General features: G+C 42.7%; 1 protein-coding gene across 1 annotated transcript; it reads right to left on the reverse strand.

Moving 5' to 3' along the window:
• Nucleotides 1–846: 846 nt before the first annotated feature.
• Nucleotides 847–26,930, reverse strand: LOC139424641 (rho GDP-dissociation inhibitor 1-like). Its single transcript, XM_071176668.1, has 6 exons — nucleotides 26,809–26,930; nucleotides 11,477–11,668; nucleotides 6,530–6,613; nucleotides 5,652–5,728; nucleotides 4,643–4,706; nucleotides 847–3,333 (listed from the first exon to the last, which is right to left on the reverse strand). The coding sequence occupies exons 1-6, from the start codon at nucleotides 26,903–26,905 to the stop codon at nucleotides 3,134–3,136; spliced, it is 714 nt and encodes a 237-aa protein (XP_071032769.1). The 5' UTR covers nucleotides 26,906–26,930; the 3' UTR covers nucleotides 847–3,133.
• Nucleotides 26,931–27,064: the final 134 nt, after the last annotated feature.

Here is a 27,064-nt window from a genome sequence, read left to right on the forward strand (position 1 = left end):
ACCACAGTGGGGGAAAGTTGTAGAGCAAGAGAGAGGTTAAGAGTCCAGGATTCTCTTTCCTTTAGTTGGAGCCTCTCAGATGCCTCATTGATCCTCAAAGAGGCTCGTAACGTGGAATACTTGGTATTGCCATGACAAGCAGTCTGCTGCCTTTAAAAAAATATAAATAATCAGACAAAGGTGTTTGAGTGTACATGGTGGGCATATTGGATTCCAAACATAGTTGAAGTACATATAAATTGTCTTGAGTACAGGTCATAAGTACAGTACAAAAATCTAAAAAATGTCTAATTTAATACATGTAATAAAACCAAAATGTAATGGTAATATGGTAGCCATATTGGATATGGAGTCAAATCTAGGAGGACCCTCTAAAGTAATTGCAAGAGTAGGGCCTAAACATATCAAATTCACAGAGGGACCTTCAGTGTCTGGCCACACTATACATTGTCAGACTGAACCATACAGTACTGAATGACAAACAGTTACCAAAAAGTTAAGTTCATTCATCATAAATTAACTTAGGTGGCCCATTCCCCACCAGTTGAGTTAATGGTGTGTGTCACCATATCTATCAATTTAACCACTTTCACAATAAGATTTTTGTATACAACCATCCATATATGGGAGACCTTAGAGATATGGAAAAACATGGTTGTGCTTTGTTATACCTTGGGTAGAGTTCTCAAAACTTAAGATTGGCCACTAGTCTAAAAATGTGACTAGTAGAACTCTTGAGAAGTTGTAAAATGTGATTGCTGAATAGATCAAGACTGGAAGTAATGGTTTTACTTATTTTACCCACAAATAAACTTTGAAAACCAGAGACACTCCGTACACAACAGGCCAAGTTGAGCAACATCTTTATTGTCCATGAAGAGCAATCACAAATGATCAAATATGCATACAACCCCACCAGCATGCCAGCATCGAAACTGTACAATGTGTGAAGGAATGTATGGAAAAAGCACAATATCTGAAACACTTTTACATCCATATGCTTAGGGTACAGTACATGTCAATTCCCCTTTCTGATCCAAAATCCCTCCCTCTTAACATACTCAAACAGCATCACACATTTTCTGCTAGCACATCCTACTCTGTGCAAACTTGACCGTTCTTCCATCAACGTCTCTTTTCGTCAATAGGTCATTGGGCAAAGGCTGGGGCCTGACTGTGGAGGTGTACATCTTAACCCTACCAGCTCCTGTTCCTAATGAGAGCTGAAACACCGTCAATGTCTCCAGCAGCAGACGGTGAGTCATTCTCTACTCCTGTGCCTTCTCTGGTACTTGTCATCACCTTTGACCTCCGACAGCAGGCCCTAAGGTTTATAACAACATGTGAGTGAGGTGGGGAGGAGGGAAATCTGACTGGGGATTGATGTACATTAAGGCAAAAAAATAAAATAATCATGTCTCTTTTTCACGCGACCAAAGTCGACGATAAGGCCTCATGGCTAAGGATGAACAATAATGATAATAACAATAATGATGAAGTGGCTTGCTGGGGTGGGCAAGGAAAAAAAACACATTGGTCAATTCTAGGTGGTGTATTCTATTCTCATTCTAACTACCATGTTAACTTGTGTTTACTAGTGGAGGTTGAGTTCAGGCCGGGAGCAGCATGTGTGTAAAGACGACAGGGAGAATCTCAACTAGCAAAGAGATTAAGATGGTGGAACAGTTGATAGTACAATATGCCCTTGAGTGAGTCTACCTGATGGCAAGCACCACATGAAATACACAACATACAGCCCAAGGCATGCACCATCTGTTAGTGCACTACCATGACAACTGCACAAGAGTAGTGAACTGATTGTTGGTGAGTGAAACTGATTATTTTGATCTTTCGGTATGAGGCAGCACTGGGGCTTACGCCCTTTTCATTTGATTTTTTACAATGTCATTTATCTTTCACTTCCTTTGCCCTAGCCTCTGCCGAATCCTAAACTACTGGATGTTCCTGTTTTCAGGGGAAATGGACTTCTGCTTTTGGACATTAACAAGGCGACACGCCTCCTCCACATACAACAGAAAACTAGCAGGATGCGGACCTCATAGGGTAAGAGTTGAATACCCCTTATATAGGGGATCTAGTTTCAGGCGTAATTACTTCCCAAAAAAATATACACCTGCTACATTAGGTTACCGTGGCCCCAATCCCCATGTAAGAGGAAAGGGTTAAACATTTAAGGGGGGGAGCTGAAGTAAAGCATCTCATTATTTCACTGTAGGTTTAAAAAGACATGCTCCAGAACTTTTTAACCCCTACATTAAGCCCCACTTGGGCAAGCCCCTTAGTAATTTGCGTTTCATCCCCTCACCATTTGAGTGACGGCTAACAAGACGCGCACACACACACAGTAGAACGAGAGCAATGTCATGGTGCACATATTTGTGACATGCGATTTTCACTTTTGGCTCGTGGGTGCTACTTTCATAACTACTGGCAAAAAAATACAAAAGTACAGGAGAATATCTTTAACAAGGCAGGTCTTGGTAAAATATATATATAAAAAATAAAAAACTAGCAAGGAGGCAGGCAAAGGAATGCTAAAAGGGGTAAGGAAATGATGTCGGGGAAGGATTGACCATAAAAGCTGATTAATATCAACAGTGACATGAACAAAGCCACAGTATACTATTATTCATACAATTAGATTAATAAAAAAACTTAAAGGCCCAATACCAGGTTGGAAAATTATGATAATGCCCTTTCAGTGTTGGAGCTGTTTGAAAAGACTGCCTTGGTAAATTAGTTAATAAACCAATAAAGAATCGTTCCAAACCTCTCTGCCAATAACAGCAAGTTTTCCCTTCCCCACTGAGGCCCCTCCCAGTCAGTCCTAACCAAATTCTTGGCAGGTTGAGGGCATTGACTCAATGATGGTGGATTTTGTGCAACCAAAGAAAGCAGAGGGATGGACGGACAGAGGGGGGCGTTGCGTCTGCTGCTGCTACTAATGCAGACGGATAAATGGGGAAAAAAGAGAGAGGGATGGAAGGGTCGGAATGAAGAGGAAGGGTCAGAATGAAGATTGAAGGCATGAGGATGGAATGAAGTACAAGAAAATGAACTCATGGTGAAATGGGGACATGGTTGTGGGGTTTGGTTTTGAAAGGCCTCTTTCTTAATCTTTCCAGTCTTTCTTGATGTTGAGGTTCCACTCCCAAGAAAGGTGGTTGTGCTTATCGTCGTCGGTGAACTTGGACTTGATGTTGTAGGTGCCGCGGGCCAGCATGCCTTTAGGAGCCTCCTCCAGCGGGGTCAGGAAGTCGTACTCGTTCGGCCTTGGCCCATAGCTCCCCACCATGTAGTCCGTCTTGTCAACTACAGAGACCGAGAGAAAAGAAGGGCTGTTTGAATCACCAGGGAGGACAAGAAATACAGGGTGGTGTTCATCAGGCAATAAACAGAAAACAATGAAACAGGGTGTAACTACTTGGAGAAGATACTTGCTCGCTGCGAAGAAAGTTATCAATAAACAGGACTAATGAAAAACACGACTGATGATAGTTTTACTCCAATTTATAGAATTTGTAGTACTTTTCTCCCTTTTTCTCCCCAATGTTGTGACATCCAATTGGTAGTTACAGCCTTGTCCCATCGCTGCAACTCCCCTACGGACTCGGGAGAGGCGAAGGACGAGAGCCATGCGACCTCCGAAACACGACCCTGCCAAGCCGCACTGCTTCTTGACACACGGCTCGCTTAATCCAGAAGCCAGCCGCACCAATGTGTCGGAGGAAACACCGTTCAGATGGGGACTGAAGTCAGCTTGCAGGCACCCGGCCCCCAGCAAGGAGTCGCTAGAGCGCAACGAGACAAGGAAATCTCGCTCGGCCAAACACTTCCCTACCCGGAAGACACTGGGATTGAACCAGGGTCTGTAGTGACGCCTAGACCGCTGCACCACTCAGGAGGCCTGCTCCAATTTATTTGGATCAATCGATTTCTCAATAAGCCTCACAAACACGACTCACTAATAAAGCAATTGACACAACAGGCTGTTTTGTGCCTCGACTTGCATCCAGTTTCAAACAAACATTTCACGCCCTGCCACTCTGCCTTTCTCTTCTCCTCAGTAAAATGTGAGATGAATGCCTCAAAACAATCTCAATAATATCCCTATTGACACTGTCGAGTCTGTTTTTCAGCCTCTATTTTTCAACCTTTTCATCCGGTTTCAAACAATATCTCAATTTCAGGCCCTGGCCCTTCTGCCTGTTTCTCTTGGCAGATTTAAAAGGGAAGGCAGTGTGTGGGCCGGGGCTGTCTGTCAAAATTAAACAATGGTAGTCTCTACAGGCCTTAAGTGTTTACAGCTCTTCACTGAACTAATTAATTTAAAATGATTCCCTTACTGTCTAAAGCAACGGTGTTGTGGCATCATGCCACTTATCTCTTCAATTCTGTTAGGACCAACATTTGGAAACCATGACAATGTATCACCTAGTACATTCCCTTAACAGGGCAATCTGTAGAAACTGATGGTAGTGGGAAACTTCAACGTTGATGTCAACATTCACTTCAGTCTAGGGCACAATTTCTCACATTTACTATGGAAGGAAGGCTTGTGCGGTTGAGATGGAGGTCAGGAGGGAACAAACAAGAGGGATAGGAAGCAGCAAGCACTCACTTCTCACTCCTTTCCTGTGGGTCTGCTGGACATACTTGAGTCCCGAGACAATCTCCTTGTTCACCTGCAGAGATAGAGGCACCGTTAGCGGCATGGAAAATCTGACAGAAATAGGCCATTTAAAAGACCTAGTGAACCATGAAATCTGAAAAATACAATACCTACCGGTAAGCCAAGTTCATTAATGGCACAATCTGAGTGTTTGATTTTTAGTGGGGGGGAAAGAAAAGTGTAGCCACTACCTTTTTAGGGAAAGGGAAAAGGGGGACACCTAGTCAGTGGTACAACTGAATGCATTCAACTGAAATGTGTCTTCTGCTTTTAACTTATGTGGTCTTCATACAAACAGCTTTCATTCACGTAAAGTGAACGACAGATTCTCTTTTGTTATATTTCAGGTCAATTCAATTGTTTTGTGCAATATCTTACATGTTATACAGGTAACTGCCAAAAATAATGGAAACACTTGTGGGAATGAGAGGTAAAGTATATTGAAAGCAGGTGCTTCCACACAGGTGTGGTTCCTGGGTTCATTAAAAAATTAACATCCCATCATGCATAAAAATGCTAGGCAGGCCATTATTTTGGCTACCATGGCTATCCTATGGGGGATAGGATGACAATGCCCCCATCCACAGGCCACGAGTGGTCACTGAATGGTTTGATGAGCATAAAAATGATGTAAACCATATGCCATGGCCGTCTCAGTCACCAGATCTCAAACCAATTGAACACTTATGGGAGATTCTGGCACGGCGCCTGAGACAGCAGTAACCCTCCAACAAAACATCAAATTATGGAATTTCTCATGGAAGAATGGTGTCGCATCCCTCCAAAAGAGTTCCAGACACTTGCAGAATCTATGCCAAGATGCATTGAAGCTGTTCTGACTCGTGGTGTCCCAACACCCTATTAAGACACTATGTTGGGGTTTCCTTTATTTTGGCAGTTACCTGCACATTTAAATGTCAGCAAGGACCACCGCAAAAGATCTGAACCGTGCTCTCACTTTGAAGCTGATCTTTATTCTGTACTCCACTCCCTCCTTCAGGATAAAGGACTGCTTCTTAAAGGCCTCCAGATCTCCTGTTAGAAAGACAACGAGGGAAAAAAACAGTAAGGTTTCTCCAACTCTCTCACACCCACACTAACTAGGGCATGCAGCAGGGGACTGCCGTCCACAGGGCCCCAGTGTGGAGTGTGAGAGCAGGGTGTCTAACAGCCATGTGGAGTCCTAGGCAGCTCTGACACCTCAGCAGGGGTCATTATCTCTGCCCAGCAGTGGCACTGCCTCATTAGCACACTTAATCAGGGGTTTTAATAATGTCTTCTAGCAGTGCTGCAACACTCTCCTTTAACATCTAGCAGTGGAACAGACTGGGGAAACAGAAGCAATACAGTAATCTCTTTATTCCCCCCACGATGAATGCTTCAAAACAGTTTTTACCCCAGAATTTGCAATAAGTGCTGTACATGGAAAGACCATGAGGTAAGGCTTTGAAATTTTCAAACGACACCTAATTAATTCCTATTCATTCACCGTTTCCAGCATGTTACTTCTGACACGAGTGGCTGTGTTACACTGTTCCTCGGGAACAGTCACTACAAGTACATACACGAGTGTGATGCACGCACTTTTACTGGCACTGGCCTGCCTCGTTCAGGGTGACTCAGGTCATTCTGTTCAGCGGCACAAGGTGTCTTGCTCACCTCCTCAAGAGAGTCAGGTGAGTAGCAGGTCTTTACTTCGAACGTGGTCTAACAGATCAGTTTGTCAACGCCAGTTAGTGACACACTCTGAACTATTTCCCTCATGTTTCGAGATGCTCGTACGATAAGATGTCCATTTCTGGGAATTACAGTGAACAAAAAAGTACTACAGCTCACCTTGCAGGTCAAGGGTCAGTGGGTTCGGGGCAGTCTCACACATCAGTGTCAACCGTGTCACCTGGACGTTGGGAACGCTGGGATCTGCAACAAGACCAGACAAAGAACATGCAAATAGATCAAGGTAACTGACCCACAGCAACCTTGACACAATTACACCCTAGTTACTTGCTGATATGTAATGTTTGGTTTCAGACCTTTAAACTTTATAGGTCATTCGGTGTGAAAATATGTCACAAAACGTATTTTATATTCTAACATTAAGCACAAAAACATTACTTAAATGTATTTTTACATAATTCTGCATTTGTGTCTAAATGACAACCAAACTGAATACATCCAAGTAGGGATATCTGTGAAGTTATGGCCCTTACCTAGGCCTCCATTTAAACATTAAAAGTTGTAAATCGATTGTACAGACCAATACTTTTTAGAGGCAACATTTAGGAATTGAGGACTGCATGTATACTACCAGTAACAACCAGCTGTCCAACGGTCTGCCCCAGATGAGAGCTGAAATCAGGACAGCTATCCATTAGTTGGAAGGGCCCCAACATGAAAAAAAACATGTTTATTTTGAGATAGCTAGTACCCAGGGACTGTTTCTATAGCATTCTCCCAAAGCTAAACAGTGGTATTTTTATTTTTTAAATTTCACCTTTAAATAACAAGGTAGGCCAGATGAGAAAAAGTTCTCATTTACAACTGCGACCTGGCCAAGATAAAGCAAAGCAGTGTGACGACAAAAACAGAGTTATACAAACGTACAGTTATTAACACAATAGAAAAATCTATGTACAGTGTGTGCAAATGCAGAAGAGTAAGGAATAAATAGCAATAAATAGGCCATAGAGGCGAAATAATTACAATTTAGCATTAACACTGGAGTGATAGATGTGCAAGTAGAGATACTGAGGTGCAAAAAGATAAATAACAATATGGGGATGAGGTAGTTGGGTGGGCTATTTACAGATAGGCTGTGTACAGGTAGTGATCGGTAAGCTGCTCTGACAGTTGATGCTTAAAGTTAGAGGAAGATAAGACTCCAGCTTCAGGAAATTTTGCAGTTCGTTCCAGTCATTGGCAGCAGAGAACTGGAAGGAAAGGCGGCCAAAGGACGTGTTGGCTTTGGGGGTGACCAGTGAAATATACCTGCTGGAGCGCGTATTACGGGTGGGTGCTGCTACGGTGACCAGTGAGCTGAGATAAGGCGGGGATTTACCTAGCAAAGACTTATAGATGACCCGGATCCAGTGGGTTTGGCGACGAATAGGTAGCAAGGGCCAGCCAACGAGAGCATACAAGTCACAATGGTGGGTAGTATATGGGGCTTTGGTGACAAAACAGACGGCACTGTGATAGCAAATTGCATGTAGTCTGAGTAGAGTGTTGGAGGCTATTTTGTAAATGACGTCACCAAAGTCTAGGATCGGTAGGATAGTCCGCTTTACGAGGGTGTTTGGCAGCATGAGTTATGGATGCTTTATTGCGAAATAGGAAGCCAATTCTAGATTTCATTTTGGATTGGAGAAGCTTAATGTGAGTCTGGAAGGAGAGTTTACAGTCTAACCAGACACCTAGGTATTTGTAGTTGTCCACATATTTTAAATCAGAACCATCCAGAGTAGTGATGCTAGTCAGGCGGGTGCGGGCAGCCATCGGTTGAAGAGCATGCATTTAGTTTTACTTGCATTTAAAAGCAATTGGAAGTCACGGCAGGAGTGTTGTATGGCATTGAAGCTCGTCTGGATGTTTGTTAATTTCTTGACGCACCCATCCCGTTAGCGGGATAATTTTCATCAACACCTGCTGAATTGCAGCGCACCAAATTCAAATAAAATTACTAAAAATATTACATTTTCATGAAATCACAAGTGCAATATAGCAAAACACAGTTTAGCTGGTTGTTAATCCACCTGGCGTGTCAGATTTCAAAAAAGCTATTTGGCGAAAGTATAACAAGTGTTAATGTAAGAACATCTCTCTCAGTAGACAAAATATTACAAACACCTAGCAGCCAAGTAATTGGTCACGAAAGTCAGAAAAGCAATAGATTAAATCGCTTACCTTTGATGATCTTCGGATGTTTGCACTTACGAGACTCCCAGTTACACAATAAATGTTCCTTTTGTTCCATAAAGATTATTTTTATATCCAAAATACCTCCATTTGTTTGGCACGTTATGTTCAGAAATCCACAGGCTCGAAGCGGTCACGACATCGCAGATGAAAATTCCAAATAGTATCCGTAATGTCCACAGAAACATGTCTAACGTTTTTTATAATCAATCCTCAGGTTCTTTAAAAAAAAATATTTATAATCGATAATATATCAACCGGGACTGTCACTTTTTCAATAGGAGAGGGAGAGACAATGGCTGCCCCACACTGTTGCACAAGCAAAACTCTGCAAACACCCAGCTATCCACTGACGCGATGTTATCTTTCTCGCTCATTTTTCAAAGTAAAAGCCTGAAACTTTGTCTAAAGACTGTTGACACCTTGAGGAAGCCATAGGAAAAGGAATCTGGTTGATATCCCTTTAAATGGAGGCAAGGCATCCAATGGAACAGAGAGCTTTCAGGAAAAACAGCACTTCGTTGGATTTTCCTCAGGTTTTCGCCTGCAAGATCAGTGCAGAGCTGTTGGTAGGGGTAGCCAGTTGGAAAGCAATGCCAGCCGTAGAAAGATGCTTATTGAAATTCTCAATGAACCCGGATTTATCGGTGGTGACAGTGTTTCCAAGCCTCAGTGCAGTGGGCTGCTGGGAAGAGGTGCTCTTATTCTCTGTGGACTTTAGTGTCCCAAAAGTTTTTGGAATTAGTGCTACATGATGCAAATTTCTGTTTGAAAAAGCTAGCCTTAGCTTTCCTTATTGACTGTGTATATTGGTTCCTGACTTCTGTGAAAAGTTGCATTTGCAGGGGCTATTCGATGCTAATGCAGAACACCACAGGATGTTTTTGTGCTGGTCAAGGCCAGTCAAGTCTGGGGTGAACCAAGGGCTATATCTATTCTTAGTTCTACATTTGTTTTGAATGGGGCATGCTTATTTAAGATGGTGAGGAAAGCACTTTTGAAGAGCTACCAGGCATCCTCTACTGATGGGATGAGGTCAATATCCTTCCAGGATACCTGGGCCAGGAAAATTAGAAAGGCCTGCTCGCAGAAGTGTTTTAGGGAGCATTTGACAGTGATGAGGCGTGGTCGTTTGACCGTGGACCCATTACGGACGCAGGCAATGAGGCAGTGATCGCTGAGATCCTGGTTGAAGACAGCAGAGCTGTATTTAGAGGGCAAGTTGGTCAGGATGATATCCAAGAGGGTGCCCATGGTTACAGATTAAGGGTTGTACCTGGTAGGTTCCTTGATAATTTGTGTGAGATTGAGGGCACTTAGATTGTAGGACGGCTGGGGTGTTAAGTATATCCCAGTTTAGAACACCTAACAGTATGAACTCTGAAGATAGATGGGGGAGGACAATAAATTCACATATGGTGTCCAGGGCACAGCTGGGGGCTGAGGGGGGTCTATAACATGCCGCAACGGTGAGAGACTTGTTTCTGGAAATGTGGATTTTTTAAAAGTAGAAGCTCAAATTGTTTGTTCACAGACCTGGATAGTATGACAGAACTCTGCAGGCGAACTTCGCCACTTTTGGCAGTTCTAGCTTGTCAGAAAATGTTGTCGTTGGGAATGGAAAATTCTGGATTTTTGGTGGCGTTCCTAAGCCAGGATTCAGACACGGCTAGGACATCCGGGTTGAAGGAGTGTGCTAAAGCAGTGAATAAAACAAACTGATGTTAACATGCATGAAACCAAGACTTTTACGGTTACAGAAGTCAACAAATGAGCGCGCCTGGGGAATAGGAGTGGTGCTGGGGGCTGCAGGGCCTGGGTTAACCTCTACATCACCAGAGGAACAGAGGAGGAGTAGGATAAAGGTACGGCTAAAGGCTATAAGAACTGGTCCTCTAGTGCGTTCGGAACAGAGAGTAAAAGGAGCAGATTTCTGGGCGCGGAAGAATAGATTCAAGGCATAATGTACAGACAAGGGTATGGTAGGATGTGAGTAAGGGAGCAATGGGTGAGTAAGGGAGCCGTTAAGTTGTCGCTACTTCAGTAGGCAAGCTGGAGACATGGCGATTCAGACAGCTAGCGGGTCGGGGCTAGCAGATGGGCCTTCAGCGACGTCGCAACGGAAGAGCCAGTTGAAATCACCTCGGACTAATACATCGGCAGACCAGTCATGATGGCCCGGCGGGACTCGGTGTCGGAAGTAAAGGGTCCAGGCCATATGGAAAAAGAGGTATTGTAGCTCAATAATTAGCTGGTGGACCTCTTTGGCTAGTTAGGAGATGGGCCTAGTTCGAGGCTAACTGGTGCTTGCTTTGGGACAGAGACATTAGCCAGGCGTAGCCACTCGGATTGCAGCTAGCTAGCTGCGATGATCCTGTGTAAAGGTTCAGAGCTTGCGGTAGGAATTAGAAGATGTGGTAGAGAAAAAGCAGTTTGATATGCTCTGGGTTGATATCGCGCTGTGCAGACTGGCAGGTATTGACCGAGCTGAGGCTGGCTGGTGTCCAAATTAACGGTGAAGACCGCTAGCAGTGGCTAACTGACTAGTAGCTAGTTAGCTGGCTAGCTTCTGATGGGGGTTCCGGTTCTAAAGTATAAAAACAGCAGATCCGTACCACATTGGGTGAGGCGGGTTGCAGGAGAGTATATTCAGTCCGTAGATGGAAAGTGAGATCAAAATATATATGAAATATATACGAGAAGAAAAAAAATAATAAATTAGGAATACTATATTTACACATGACAGGACACACGACCGACTGCTACGCCATCTTGGATATGACACGTAAAGATACTAAGCAGGCGCCAGGCAGACACGTATACAAACACACATATTGAGAGAGAAATTACAAACACACACACACTCACCAGCGACAGCAGCAGCGCCGGCTCCTAGCAGAACCTCCTTGTACTTCCGGAGGCTCTCGTCATCCTGATCCAGCTCCTGGATTTCCTGCAGGGTCTTCTGGGCCGGGGGCTTGTAGTTGACCGTCTCACCTACGTCGTTCTCCGCAGCGATGGCTGCTAGCTGCTCCGGAGTCAAATCGTCCTCAGCCATGTCTGTGGAGAGAAAGAGAAGTGACAGAGGGTGGGGAAGAAGAAGAAGAGAGAGAGGAATGTTTACAACCAAGATAGGCCAATAAATAGTTCCACTAATCGCTACTCCTCCCATGTGGCTTCACCTCAGAGGATGTAGTATATTCTGCTCAAATAAAAGGATGACAGCATCTCATCCATTATTATAAAATGCTGCTATGACATCACATAAAGCAACAAACAAGGAACTAAAACGCAGAAAGGTTCCCTGATCAGAAGAACCAAAAAAGGTGCAGAATATATATATTTTTTACATCACAAAAAAAGTAAGCCACTACTGATGACTTAATCCTGGTTCTAATGTGAAAAATCTGGGCACACTAACAGCATCAGGCTAGTGGGAGACCATCTCCATCAAATGAGGTCATGTGTGAACAGTCACATGACATGGGCCCATAACACACACAAGATTGAGGTCAACTGTCCCAAGATGCAAAGAAATACAACAATACATGACAAAACAACAAATGGTGTCTTTTCCATTTTTAACTGCGTGTTCCTTCGCATTGGGAGAACCACCCGAGGGGTTGTTCTAAAAACGGATCAATCACACAGTCTCTCACAACCATTGGTCTCCAGGGGCCTCTTAGCCGGACTTTTCAAAACAAGCTCACACCAATCTACTTACACTGACTGTCATGTGTTGTACAGTGATGTTGTCTTCCTTTCATTATTTAGCAAGTAAGTTCAACTACACTGACAGATGTGGTCAAGCTTCGGTCAAAACAATGTTGACATACAGAATTTACATGCTCCTAAAATAGACCACATGTAGGCTACATTCTTAAGATCAACGCAATCAATGACCATGGTCCTTAAATGTTGTTGCCCGTTTGCCCCAGATCTGTAATGGCAAACTCCTAAGGTCGTTGTCATGACAAAATTTGTTTGGATCTGGGCCGACTTCCAGGCTTAATTTGTGGGGCTTTCCTCAAGTAAAATCTGAGTGAAACTGTTCTTGAAATTGCTTTTCTCAAAAACGACTCAAAATTCAACACGCCCATCTCTGTCCTTTGAACTCATGCCAACATCATTTGATGCCATCTTACCAACAACTAAAATCGTTTGACAGCAAGCCTAATGGCATTCACAACAAACAAGATGGCCAATAAAATCCACTCCAGATGGGTCATCCCCATCCAGGGGTTATAATTTGAATGAGAGGCCTCTCCTCAATATACTTGAGTCATGACAACTGGAGAGACTCACAAAAGCAGGAAGAGCTGTATTTATGCCAAGAAGGGTCCAACATCCCCAATAAGGCTTTCTCTCCCACAATAGCCTGATCATGAATCCTCTGTCTGTGTCTGCTACTGCAGAAACAGCACTCGGGAATGGAAAAAATAAAAAAATCTGTTATTTTCCACTTGATTTTGGTGATCTTTCATTCTTCGCTGGAGCTTGGGGGAGTGAAAGTATTTAAATATTGGCATTTAGTCTTAAGTTAAAAGCACATCTGGATCCTTGTTAACCAAAGAGCGTAAAACTATTCATTAAAAAAAAGAGAAAAAAGAAGAAAAACTAGTTGCCTGGAAAATGAAGGAAAATGGAGCGGGGAGAATGAATGACGCAGTTTGTTTTGGAGTTTTGTATGGCGTACAGTATTAGGAAACTAATCCCTCACTAAAGCCAATCTACACGGTAACAAAGATATAAGAACAAAAAGTACACCATAAAACAAAAGAAAAATGGGAAATAAATTAGTACTGCTGCACTGGCCAATTGTCCAGGAGAAGAAGAAAATCCCATTGTGACATAATGCTTTTTAGCCTATTCATTGATGGAAATACCAGTCGATTTAAATACATTTGACTGGTCATGCTTATCGGTCTATAGGTTCATTTGCATAATTTAGTGGAATTAAATTTCCGTGTGTGTATATTGGTTATGCATCTCATTTATCACACTTGCACAGCATACAGCTACAGAGCCTTCAAGTGGAAAAACAGTCAAGACAGTGTGAGAGCTGCTGATACAGCATATCAAACAGCAAATGCATAAGCAATAGAAGGCAGGCTTCATCAGGGTGTCACACACCACTTTGTAATGAGCTCGGGGCAGTATGCACTTTGAAAACATATACTTCATTTTTGGAATCCTGAACATTTTACTGCATATCTTACCTTGCTTCAAAGTAGCCTAGCCAAAATCAGACCATATCCATAAAGGCAATTATTTTATATCAACTTTCTTTAATTGTCCAGTAGCCAAAGCCACAATCCTTGTCATATTAGCAACCCATGCTAGTTGTTGCATATTTGTTCTCCCCTGTAAATGTCATCTCTCTCACATGTAACTGCTTGCTTATGACAACGGTGTTTCCCCCTAATTGCATTATGGAATGAACAGTCACACGTAGCGTACCGTCTTGTGCGCATTGCTGAGCTTATAAATATGAAGAAATAATAGTTGATCAACATTTTAGGGATAAATGTTATTGGTTGCATCAGACTCATGGCTTTTTAACTTTCGTTTTATGTAGCCTAGGCCTACTGGTTGTATGAACTTGGGATCTATCGTCCCACAACTGTCCCAGAGTCAGTTTGGAATAGGCTGTTTCTTTTTCGACAAGCTGAACAATAGAATAGGTCAACAGTAAATTAAAATAGGCTAGTGATTTTGCTATTCGTTACTCGTCTTAGTGACTGAGGGAAAGTACATGTGGGCATCGGAATTAGGTAACATCGTTGCATTCTCGATTGGCATTTTCTGTTCAAATGAATTACCATAACCCAAACGGGACTCGTGTCTTCCTGAGCACCATTGGTGGACGCCCTAATTAGGTTACGCTCCCGATGCATATGAGTCAAGTAAATAAATACTGCCGGTCAAACGTCCGGCACCACACATTCCGAAAGGAAACCTTTTGCTGAATATAGAGATGTTTCTAATGCGTTTATGTGAGCTTGTATCAAGAGTTAAGAAAGCCCACCATCAGTGTGACAGCGTAGTAGTTCCATCATAGCCCTAATGCTTAGTTAGTACCTTCCCACGGCCCATATACAAAAGACAAACAATAAGCCGTTAGAAGAGGTGAATAGGCTGGTGTTTAAACAACGGCAAGGCAAACCGCCTGAGTCTGCAATTATGATTCGGCCCTAATATGAAAGGCGTGTCATCTTATCTTGAAGGCAGCTTGGAACCTTGACAGCAAACACTCCAACTAATTGGACGAATGGTAAAAAATAATAATAAAGCCCTTCCACGCATCTATAACAATGATATGTGATGTTACAAACACTGCCAGTAATATAACATGTTAACTGTAGGCGATTTCACAAAAGGCTAGTTTGCCTTGGAAACAACTGTACACAAAACATCTCATTAAAAGTTGGGAGAATGGGTATCCCCTTTGGCTAGAGAGGTGTTAACACTAACATAGAGAGTTGTCGAGTCTGACTCATGTCCAATTCTATAGAAAATAAAATAACTTGAGACTTGACTTGGAGCCTCAAAACTTGAGACGGATGATTTGAAATTATCTGGCCAGGTTATCTGGCCAAAATGAGTAATATTTTGTTACTGGGACAGAAGCACCATGGATTACTCTCCACGCAGCCAGAAACAGTAGCCACATATTGGCTAGTGAAACGCACACTTGGCCCTTTGAATGGAACAGCAAACTGTCAATCAACACAGATCCGGTGAGATACACTGAACCCAAACTGGCTGCGCACATGTGCCATTGTGCTTACATTTATTTTGTCGTCGTCCCCCAAACGCGATCACGACACGCAGGTTAAAATATCAAAAACAAACAATTACAGTAATTTGGGCACAGATCAAAAAGCATTAAACATTTATGGCAATTGAGCTAGCTAGCTTGCACTTGCTTGCTAATTTGTCCTATTTAGATAGCTTGCTGTTGCTAGCTAATTTGTCCTGGAATATAAACATTGAGTTGTTATTTTACCTGAAATGCATAAGGTCCTCTACTCCACCAATTAATCCACACATAAAATGGTCAACTACTCCACCTCTGGTGAGGTAGAGGTTAATCCAGGCCCTGCAGTGCCTATCTCCACTTCTACTCCCCAAGTGCTCTCATTTGTTGACTTCTGTAACCGTAAAAGCCTTGGTTTCATGCATGTTAACATCAGAAGCCTCCTCCCTAAGTTTGTTTTATTCAATGCTTTAGCACACTCTGCCAACCCGGATGTCCTAGCCGTGTCTGAATCCTGGCTTAGGAAGACCACCAAAAACCCTGAAATTTCAATCCCTAACTATAACATTTTCCGATAAGATAGAACTGCCAAAGGAGGCGGTGTTGCAATCTACTGCAGAGATAGTAAGACAGAACTTTGCAGGCTATCCAGTACTGTACCCAAACAATTTGAGCTTCTACTTTTAAAAATCCACCTTTCCAGAAACAAGTCTCTCACCATTGCCACTGCTATAGACCACCCTCTGCCCCCAGCTGTGCCCTGGACACCATATGTGAATTGATTGCCTGCCATCTATCTTCAGAGCTTGGGCTGCTAGATGACCTAAACAGGGACATGCTTAACACCCTGGCCATCCTACAATCTAAGCTTGATGCCCTCAATCTCAAACAAATTACCAATGAACCCACCAGGTACAACCCCAAATCCATAAACACGGGCACCCTCATAGATATCATCCTAACCAACTTGCCCTCCAAATACACCTCTGCTGTCTTCAACCAAGATCTCAGCGATTACTGCCTGCATCCGTAATGTGTCTGAGGTCAAACGACTACCCCTCATCACTGTCAAATGCTCCCTAAAACACTCCAGCAAGCAGGCCTTTCTAATCAATCAGACCTGGGTATCCTGGAAGGATATTGACCTCATCCCGTCAGTAGATGCATTGTTATTCTTTAAAAAAGTGCCTTCCTCACCATCTTAAATATGCATGCCCCACTCAAAGCACAAAAACATCCTGTGGCGTTCTGCATTAGCATCGAATAGCCCCCTTGATACACAACTTTTCAGGGAAGTTAGGAACAAATATACACAGGCAGTTTGATGAAGCTAGAAGGAAAGGCTTTCCTAACAAAAATTTGCATCCTGTAGAACAAACTCAAAAAAGTTCTGGGACACTAAAGTCCAAGGAGAATAAGAGCACCTCCTCCCAGCTGCCCACTGCACTGAGGCTAGGAAACACTGTCACCACCAATAAATCCACCATAATTGAGAATTCCAATAAGCATTTTTCTACGACTGGCCATGCTTTCCACCTGGCTACCCCTACCCCAATCAACAGCCCTCCACCCCCCACAGCAACTCACCCAAGCATCCCCATTTCTCCTTCAACCAAATCCAGATAGCGGATGTTCTGAAAGAGGCGCAAAATCTGGACGCCTACAAATCAGCCAGGCTAGACAATCTGGATCCTCTCTAAAATTATCAGCCACGCTCAAGGTCCTAAACGATATCATAACCGCCATCGATAAGATACATTACTGTGCAGCCGTATTCATAGGCCTGGCCAAGGCTTTCGACTGTGTCAATCACCACATTCTTATCGGCAGACAACAGCCTTGGTTTCTCAAATGATCGCCTCGCCTGGTTCACCAACTACTTCTCCGATAGAGTTCAGTGTGTCAAATCGGAGGGCATGTTGTCCGGAGGTCTGGCAGTCTCTATGGGGGTGCCACAGGGTTCAATTCTCGGGCCAACTCTCTTCTCTGTATACATCAATGTCACTCTTGCTGCTGAGGATTCTCTGATCCACCTCTACGCAGACAACAACATTCTGTATACCTCTGGCCCTTTGGACACTGTGTTAACTAACCTCCAGACGAGCTTCAATGCCATACAGCTCTCCTTCCGTGGCTTCCAACTGCTCTTAAACGCATGTAAAACTAAATGCAACCGGCCGCTGCCTGCACCTGCCCGCCCGTCCAGCATCACTACTGGACGGTTCTGACTTAGAATATGTGGACAACTACAAATACCTAGGTGTCTGGTTAGACTGTAAACTCTCCTTCCAGACTCCCATTAAGCATCTCTAATCCAAAATTAAATCTAGGATTGTCTTCCTATTTCGCAACAAATCAATAAATGCCAAACATAACCTCGTAATACCATGTAATTTACAAAATAGCTTCCAACACTCTACTCAACAAATTGGATGCAGTCTATCACAGTGCCATCCGTTTTGTCACCATATACTACCCACCACTGCGACCTGTACACTCTCGTTGGCTGGCCCTCGCTTTATACTCGTCGCCAAAACCACTGGCTCCAGGTTATCTACAAGTCTCTGATAGGTAAAGCTCCGCCTTACCTCAGCTCACTGGTCACCATAGCAGCACCCACCCGTAGCACACGCTCCAGCAGGTATATCTCACTGGTCACCCCCAAAGCCAATTCTTCCTTTGGCCGCCTTTCCTTCCAGTTCTCTGTTGCCAATGACTGGAACGAACTGCAAAATCACTGAAGCTGGAGACTCATATCTACCTCACTAGCTTTAAGCACCAGCTGTCAGAGCAGCTCACATAGCCAATCTGTAAATAGCCCATCCAACTACCTCATCCCCATACCGTATTTATTTATTTATCTTGCTCCTTTGCACCCCAGTATCTCTACTTGCGCATTCATCTTCTGCACATCTACCATCCCAGTGTTTATTTGCTATATTGTAATTACTATGCCACCTATTTATTGCCTTTACCTCCCTTATCCTACCTCATTTGCATATGCTGTATATTTATCTTGCACCGGTCGCAGTTGCAAATGAGAACTTGTTCTCAACTAGCTTACATTATTAAACAAAGGTGAAATAAAATAAAATAATAGTTTCTAGTCATCTCTCCTCCTTCCAGGCTTTTCCCTCTCTGGACTTATTGCGATTGGAAACTTTCATAAATTAGGTGCATTACCGCCACCGACCTCATTCGTCTGTCAGTCCCCCACGTTTTCAATTACCATTTCTGCCACCCTTTGAGAGGGCAAGATGTTTATTGTGCACATGTACATTTGCAAGACTCATGGGGTAGAAGTTCTGTTTATTTAATTAAATGTATGTTTTGTCCTTTGTTCATATATCCCAGGTTATGTCGGACTTCCGTATGTCCGTGTCCTAGATTTATGTCATTCTGGTTGTGCTTAATATAACCATGTGTGCCTTAGTGTGAATAGAAATAGGCTACGTGGTAACATAGCCATTCATTCATGGAGCAATAATGTTATAAAATATAATTTAGTCTGATTAAGTCGAATCTAACAATGTATGCAGAAATGGCCTTTTACATTGTTTATTGGCTGTAATTGCCAATTGTATGGTCCTGGGAGGGGCAAAGTGCTTATGTACCTGTTTGAGCTCCTGTTAGATTACATTTGGTTTCTCAAGGGGTGGTTGAGCAGTCTTGCCCTCGAATTGTGTCTGTTCAGATAGCCCCTGTATCAGGCTTAACCTGCCCTATTTATTTTGTGCTATTGCCCGTGTATATTTGGTAAATCAACTAGGCTTTCGGTGATATACAGATGTTCATACCATCCTTCTCTCATCACGGAATTGAAGGTATTACCTGCATAGCACACAAGGCACTATAACAGTAAGGGGCTGTAGTGGAGCAGGTCGAGAGCTTCAAGTTCCTTGGTGTCCACATCCCCAACAAACTATCATGGTCCAAACACACCAAAGACGGTCGTGAAGAGGGCACGACCTATTCCCCCTGAGGAGACTGAAAAGATTTGGCATGGATCCTCAGATCCTCAAAAAGTTCTACAGCTGCACCATCGAGAGCATCCTGACTGGTTGCATCACCGCCTGGTATGGCAACTGCCATCCGACCGCAAGGTGTTACAGAGGGTAGTATGTACGGCCGAGTACCTCACTGGGGCCAAACTTCCTGGCATCCAGGACTTCTATACCAGGTGATGTCATTAGAAGGCCCCAAATAATTGTCAAAGACTCCAGCCATCCTAGTCATAGACTTCTCTATGCTGCCGCATGGCAAGCGGTAACAGAAGGCCAAGTCTAGGTCCAAAAATCTCCTTAAGTGTCTATCCCAAGCCATAAGACTGCTTAACAGTTAATTAAACGGCTACCCAGACTACTTGCATTGACCCCACCCCGTTTTTTTTATTTTACGCTGCTGCTAATTGCTGTTTATTATCTAGGCATAGTCACTTTACCCCTACCTACATGTACATATTGCCTCAACTAATTCAGAGCGCACACTTGATAAAGCACAGAAATAGTGTACACTGCATTAGAGGTCGACCGATTATGATTTTTCAACGTCAATACCGATTATTGGAGGACCAAAAAAGCCGATACCGATTAATCGGCCAATTTTTAAAATGTATTTGTAATAATGACAATTACAACAATACTGAATGAACACTTATTTTAACTTAATATAATACATCAATAAAATCAATTTAGCCTCAAATAAATAATGAAACATGTTCAATTTGGTTTAAATAATGCAAAAACAAAGTGTTGGAAAAGAAAGTAAAAGTGCAATATGTGCCATGTAAGAAAGCTAACGTTTAAGTTCCTTGCTCAGAACATATGAAGGCTGGTGGTTCCTTTTAACATGAGTCTTCAATATTCCCAGGCAAGAAGTTTTAGGTTGTAGTTATAGGAATTATAGGACTTTTTCCCTATACCATTTGTATTTCATTAACCTTTGACTATTGGATGTTCTTATAGGCACTTTAGTATTGCCAGTGTAACAGTATAGCTTCCGTCCCTCTCCTCGCTCCTACCTGGGCTCGAACCAGGAACACAACAACAGTCACCCTCGAAGCACCGTTACCCATGCAGAGTAAGGGAAACAACCACTCCAAGTCTCAGAGCGAGTGATGTTTGAAACGCTATTAACGTGCACCCCGCTAACTAGCTAGCCATTTCGGTTACACCAGCCAAATCTCGAGAGTTGATAGGCTTCAAGTCATAAACAGCGCAATGCTTGATGCACAAAGAAGAGCTGCTGGCAAAACGCACCAAAGTGCTGTTTGAATGACTGCTTACAAACCTGCTGCTGCCTACCACCGCTCAGTCAAATGCTTGTATGATCAGACAGATGATATGCAACGCAGGACACGCAAGATAATATCTATTAATATCATCAACCATGTGTAGGTAACTAGTGATTGTGATTGATTGGTTTTTTATAAAGATACGTTTAATGCTAGCTAGCAACTTACCGTGGCTTACTGCATTCGCATAACAGGCAGTCTCCTTGTGGAGTGCAACGAGAGGCAGGTGGTTATAGCGTTGGACTAGTTAACTGTATGGTTGCAAGATTGGATCCCCCGAGCTGACAAGGTGAACATCTGTCGTTCTGCCCCTGAACAAGGCAGTTAACCCACCGTTCCTAGGCCATCATTGAAAATAAGAATATGTTCTTAACTGACTTGCCTAGTTAAATAAATAAAGTTAAAGGTGTAAAAAAAATATTTAAAAAATAATCGGTGTCCAAAAATACCGATTTCCGATTGTTATGAAAACTCGAAATCGGCCATTCCGATTAATCGGTCAACCTCTAATGTGCACCACACAACAGAGATTCACCGACAGGTATAGAAGGCGATGGAATCACCAGCTCGCTTTTTCCAGTTGTGCTATACTCAGAGTTGATATTCACATAATAAATTCCCCTCGACCACAAATTGGGGAAAACCAACATTACAACCCAGTGTACAAGTAGGCTACGCGTAGCTAGCTTTTCACCACAAGTAAGACTTAACTTGTTTAGTATAGTCTGTTTGGAACCCCATTCACTACTTATAGTCCATTTGTTCTGTTGGTCTTGGCAAGCTTAATATTCCGGTTGGTAGCTAGCACTCACATGAAGGAAGCCCTACAATTTTACGTTTTTCTAAGTAGTGAGAACGCTAGGGAGCAGGCATATTTGAAAAGCAATGTTTAGGCATGTTGTACTTTAAGTTTGTAATTGATAAAAACAAGCAGACAAGAAATTGTGTTTGAAAAAAGGTTGATTTCTTGCTGTGAGCCAATGGTGTAACCTAGGCAACCAGACGGTTTTCCTGGTAGGGTGGAGGGGCCTCGGCATTCTATCTAAAATGCTGACCAGACCACGCACATGTTGATTTTGTTCAACTACACACGATCAGGACACGCAGGTTGAAATATAGAAACAAATTCTGAACCAACTATATTGATTTGGGGACAGGTCGAATAGCATGAAACATTTATGGCAATTTAGCTAGCTAACTTGCTGTTGCTAATTAATACGTCTGGGGTTATAATCATTGGGTTGTTATTTGACCTGAAATGCACAAGGTCCTCTACGCGGACAATTAATCCATAGATTAAAAAAAGGTAAACCGAGTTCATTTCAGACTACTTCTCATGACTTAATATGGCGGTCGGCAACCAACTTGAAGGTGCATTATTGTTTGGGGTGGCAGGTAGATTAGAGGTTGGGCCAGTAACCGAAAGGTTGCAAGATCAAATCCCCGAGCAGACAAGGAAAAAATATATATATGTTGTTCTGCCCCTGAATAAGGCAGTTAACCCACTGTTCCTAGACCATCATTGTAAATAAGAATTTGTTCTTAACTGACTTCCTTAGTTAAATGGTTAAAAAATTAAAATACCACCAACTGGAATGTGGACCTAAATTCATCTTTCAATCACCCACGTGGAAATATGCTCTCAAAAACCAATGAGGAGAGAGGCGGGACTTGCACTACGTCACAAATAGAACCAAGTTCTATTTTAATACCTGGCTACACAGACACTCGTTGACGTGCGTGAGCAATGTGGGTGCAATGACTGAATAACGTGTACATTTATTTTGCAACGCACGGTGTGGTCAGCATATAATACTGACGGAGTATTTCCAAACACACATGTGATTGGCTCAACTGTTCTGGGGAACAACGTTAAGCTTCATTATAGGGATGCACGATATCGGAATCGGACAATATCAGCTAAAAACGCCAACCTCGTATCGGCCCAACGTCTAGTTTAATGCCGATGTTAAAAACCGAGGTCAAAGCTGCCGTGCATACCTATATAACGCTATATTTTGCTCTACACATGCAACACAGCATTCCTAACCTAGCCCACAATGTCTACTGTGTGTATCAAGAAGTCAACAAGTCGAGCAGTCATTTGAAAGAGCAAGAAAATTTCAGCGAGACAACTCAAAGGCGAAATTCATTACAGCCAAGATAATGGAATTCATTGTCCTTGACAATCGACCGTTCTCTGTCGTGGGTGATGTGTGCTTTCGCCGAGTGGTCGAGCACATCACCAACTGCACTATTTTTTCAGATGTTGCCCTAGAGGAGTTACACAATAATTGCGTCACTGCTATTAGCTTCACAACATAAATTACTGTTTCAAGGTTTGGGGTCAATTAGAAATGTCCTTGTTTTTGAATGTTTTTGTTGTGCTTTTGTCCATTAAAATAACACAATTAAATCAGAAATAGAGCACAGACATTGTTAATCTTGTAAATGACTATTGTAGCTAGAAACAGCAGATGTTTAATGGAATGTCTACATAGGCGTATCAGCATTATCAGCAACCATCACTCCTGTGTTCCAATGGCACTTAGCTAATCGAAGTTTATCATTTTAAAAGGCTAATTGATCATTAGAAAACCCTTTTGCAATTATGTTAGCACAGGTGAAAACGGTTGTTCTGATTAAAGAAGCAATAAAACTGGCCCTCTTTAGACTAGTTGAGTATCTGGAGCATCAGCATTTGTGGGTGCGATTACAGGCTCAAAATGGCCAGAAAAAAAGACCTTCTGAAACACGTTAGTCTATTCTTGTTCTGAGAAATGAAGGCTATCCCATGTGAGAAATTGCGAAGAAACTGAAGATCTCGTACAACATTGTGTACTACTCCCTTCACAGAATAGCACACACTGGCTCTAACCAGAATAGAAAAAGGAGTGGGAGGCCCCAGTAAACAACTGAGCAAGAGGACAAGTACATTAGTGTGTCTAGTTTGAGAAACAGATGACTCACAAGTCCTCAACTGGCAGCTTCATTACCCGCAAAACACCAGTCTCGACGTCAACAGGGAAGAGGCGACTCTGGGACACTGGCCTTCAAGGCAGAGTTCCTCTGTCTAGTGTCTTTGTTATTTTGCACATCTTAATCTTTTATTTTATTGGCCAGTCTGAGATATGGCTTTTCCTTTACAACTCTGCCTAGAAGGCCAGCATCCCAGACTCTGCCTAGAAGGCCAGCATCCCAGAGTCGCCTCCTCACTGTTGACTTTGAGACTGGTGTTTAAGACTGCTACAAGGTCCCTATTTTACAATTCTATAATCAAAATGTGTTGGTGACAAAATAATGAAAAGGTTTGTACGGTAGCCTCAATAAATAGACAAAGAATTGTGGTTGAACAAGTCATTGCATGTATAGATTTTAATATTACTTGACTTTAAAAAAAACACGTGCCTTGACTTGCTCTTAGAATACACGCCTTGAACTTGACACGAGACTCGACCCGTTCTACTTAGGACTCGGACCTTGTGACTTGAGACTTGCTCGTGACTCGAATAATAGTGACTCTGCTAACATACATCCAGCCTCCTGACCGGTCTGAACTAGCAGGCTGGGTGGAATGCCACAGAAGGAGAGCTCACCCTGCAGACAGTGGAACATGGATTTGACTGCAATGATAAACATGCCTGAGCACAGGGCAGCCAGGGGCCTGCTTAGACTCCAGCCTGGTCTCAGACTTGATGTAGGATAGTAAATGTAAATCAGGAACACTCAAATTAGTAGGATATGGTTACATAAGACAGAAGGTTACTTAAGGCAAAATCGAAAGGTGGGTGTTTGGTCGGGTGGGCGTATAACGCGAATATCTAGCAGCCCAAAGGTTGTGTGTTCAAATTTCATCATGGACAACTTTAGCATTTGAGCTAATTAGCAACTACTTACTACTTTTTAGCTATTTAACATGCCCGGTAACCCTTCCCCTTTAACCAAACTCCTAACCTTAATCCCTAGCATAGCTAACATTAGCCACCTAGCTAACGGTAGCCACAACAAATTGGTTCGTAACAAATCATACATAATGGATGATGGGTATCCACAAATTAATACATTTCATACGAAATCTACTGTCTTAGATCTGCGTAAAGAATAATACGAAACGTTCTAAAACCAGGTTGCACTCACACCGACTGCTTTTACACACAGACACCAGTGGTCGACCTACCTCCATCTTGCAAGAACAGACCCGAGGACAATCGGACGTGGACCCGACGACCAACCTAATGGGTCCAGGTTTAGACCCATGGAAAAGCAATATATATATATATATATATATCAACCAAGTTGCTCTTCTGCTTAATGAATAGGTATTTTTATATGTTGTCTAACCCTTCTATTAGTGTAAAACAAATATGCTATAGGCTATGCAGAGCTGTGGTGGGGTCCATTCGGGTCTATCAGCTGTAGTTACATAGACCCAAGACTCGATGACAATCAAATAGGGCCCGGCCCGTATCCGAGGAAAAAGCTTGCACTTTGGACCCAGACCCACCCTGAACTGGTATTTGGTTGGACCCGTGAAGACCTATATACCACATAATTAACCAAATAACTCAACTGTTTGGGTTAGCAAATGTGTGTCAGATTATATAAACTTTTGACCAAATGTCAGGTTGTTTCAGAGCGAATGTTATGTAATGATTTGCACTAAACTTTCAGTGCCACTTAAGAGTAAAATCTCACTTCCTATTCCCTACTCTTAGGCAAAATCCTCAACTTTGTCTGGGAGCTAGGGGCCAGGTGTTTGTCGGTCTGATTTTAACTCAGCTGGCAACCGCATGGGATGTTCAGAACAGAAACATAACCATCTGCAAACTCCTGAGCATATACGAGAGATTATTTGTCACAGATTGACTATTCATTGACAAATAATGATAATTTAAAGCAATTTCCAATGCTAACTTAATGGATGCTCAATTTAATGAGTCGTGATGTTCCATCGTACAGGGCTCAATCAATGTTGTCCTGGCTTCTAGTCTAAAGGGTCCACTACACCCGCGCAGTCAGAGGAAGATGTCAATTATTTCTAGCAGACAGGATGTGGTACTTAACATTCAGGTTGACAGAGGAAACAAGTCTACCTACACTAATGAATTTCCTCTCACATTCACCAACTAGAATTTGCATCAGTAAACATTAATGGATGAAATGAATGATAGTTAAAATAATGACTCATTATTTATTCAAACTTGTGAACAAAATGAGTTGTACTCTGCAAAGGTGCAGAACAGTCTCTTTCTCCTGTGCAATCACTGACAATACTCTACACAGCCACCAGCTGTAAAATTATAATTTGCGTTGCAATGGAACTGGGTATGCAGTGTACACTACAGATCAATACAGTATGTCAAAACATTTGTTCTCTTATCAACATTGCTTTATGGACTTGAATTACTTCCTGGAAGAGAAACATCTAAAAAAATAAATAAACCTCACTTCCATTCTTTTGTTGTCTGCGGGTGGCTAGATAGCTTGAGTTGTAGCGTTAGCTTGCTGCAAAGAAAGACTGACCGATTAATGTAACGTTAGTTACTGACAGGGACAGATGCTAACTTGAGAATCCAAACGAAAAGCTACATAATTAGCTAAACAATGTGTTACACTATCTAAAGAACGAAGGTTACCTAATCGTCGAATTTAGCACGGTTTCAGGCGACAAAGTAATCAAACGTCAAAGACAGCCAAATAGCTAGCGAGTGGGCTAACTAGTCTCTGAACGGCTAGACACTGCCGCAAGTCATCAAGCTGCACGAGGATTGCGAACTGGCTAGTTAGTAACATGGGTGTTGGACTCTAGCTACCTGCCACCCAATTAAACCAAACTATGTTACAAATGTCCCGTGCTTTTACATAAGTCCCACTGGAGCAGAACAAAATATTAACAGTAGACCAACGTTTACTTGATGTTTCGCTGGCTACATATGGGCACTGCTGCAGCCAGGGTGTGAAGTATGTAACGTTAGATACCATAGCAGGCTAACGTTATTGTGGTTGGCATGCTAGCACAACTCAGCAAATTGCTAGTTAGCAAAGTTGGGACGAAATGACACCAGATACAAAGTAAATCTAAAACATAATGAACCGTTCTGTGCTTGATCGTTAACTATTGTATAGGTTGTGAAAGCAGGTCTTTACCGTTTTCCTGCTGTTTTTTCCCAGGCGCTAGCAGAATAAGTGCTTCTGTTGCTCTTCCCTGTGCAAGTATGGCGAACAAGGAACGGCGCCGCCCCATACAACTCGTTTCCGGGAACTATGCCGCGGCGCGCACGCTCGTTGCATGTGGCGTGCAGTTGCCGCGCACCCTAAAGAGATTTTAGGTGGGGCTAATTTGAAGTCTTCAACAAGTAGCGGAAGTGTACTTAAACACTTCATTTGAATAGTTTCACATGCT

This window comes from Oncorhynchus clarkii, chromosome 13, assembly GCF_045791955.1.
Source record: "Oncorhynchus clarkii lewisi isolate Uvic-CL-2024 chromosome 13, UVic_Ocla_1.0, whole genome shotgun sequence".
Lineage (NCBI taxonomy): Eukaryota > Metazoa > Chordata > Actinopteri > Salmoniformes > Salmonidae > Oncorhynchus > Oncorhynchus clarkii.

Bases quoted from the DNA above. Each gene is read 5' to 3' on its own strand.
- LOC139424641 (XM_071176668.1), bottom strand. From the start codon at position 26,905: ATGGGGCGGCGCCGTTCCTTGTTCGCCATACTTGCACAGGGAAGAGCA. The intron at 6,614-11,476 runs GTGAGTGTGTGT...GTCTTGTTGCAG, and splicing joins CGGCGCTGCTGCTGTCGCTG to ATCCCAGCGTTCCCAACGTC. The intron at 3,334-4,642 runs GTGAGTGCTTGC...CGGTCTCTGTAG, and splicing joins CCACAGGAAAGGAGTGAGAA to TTGACAAGACGGACTACATG.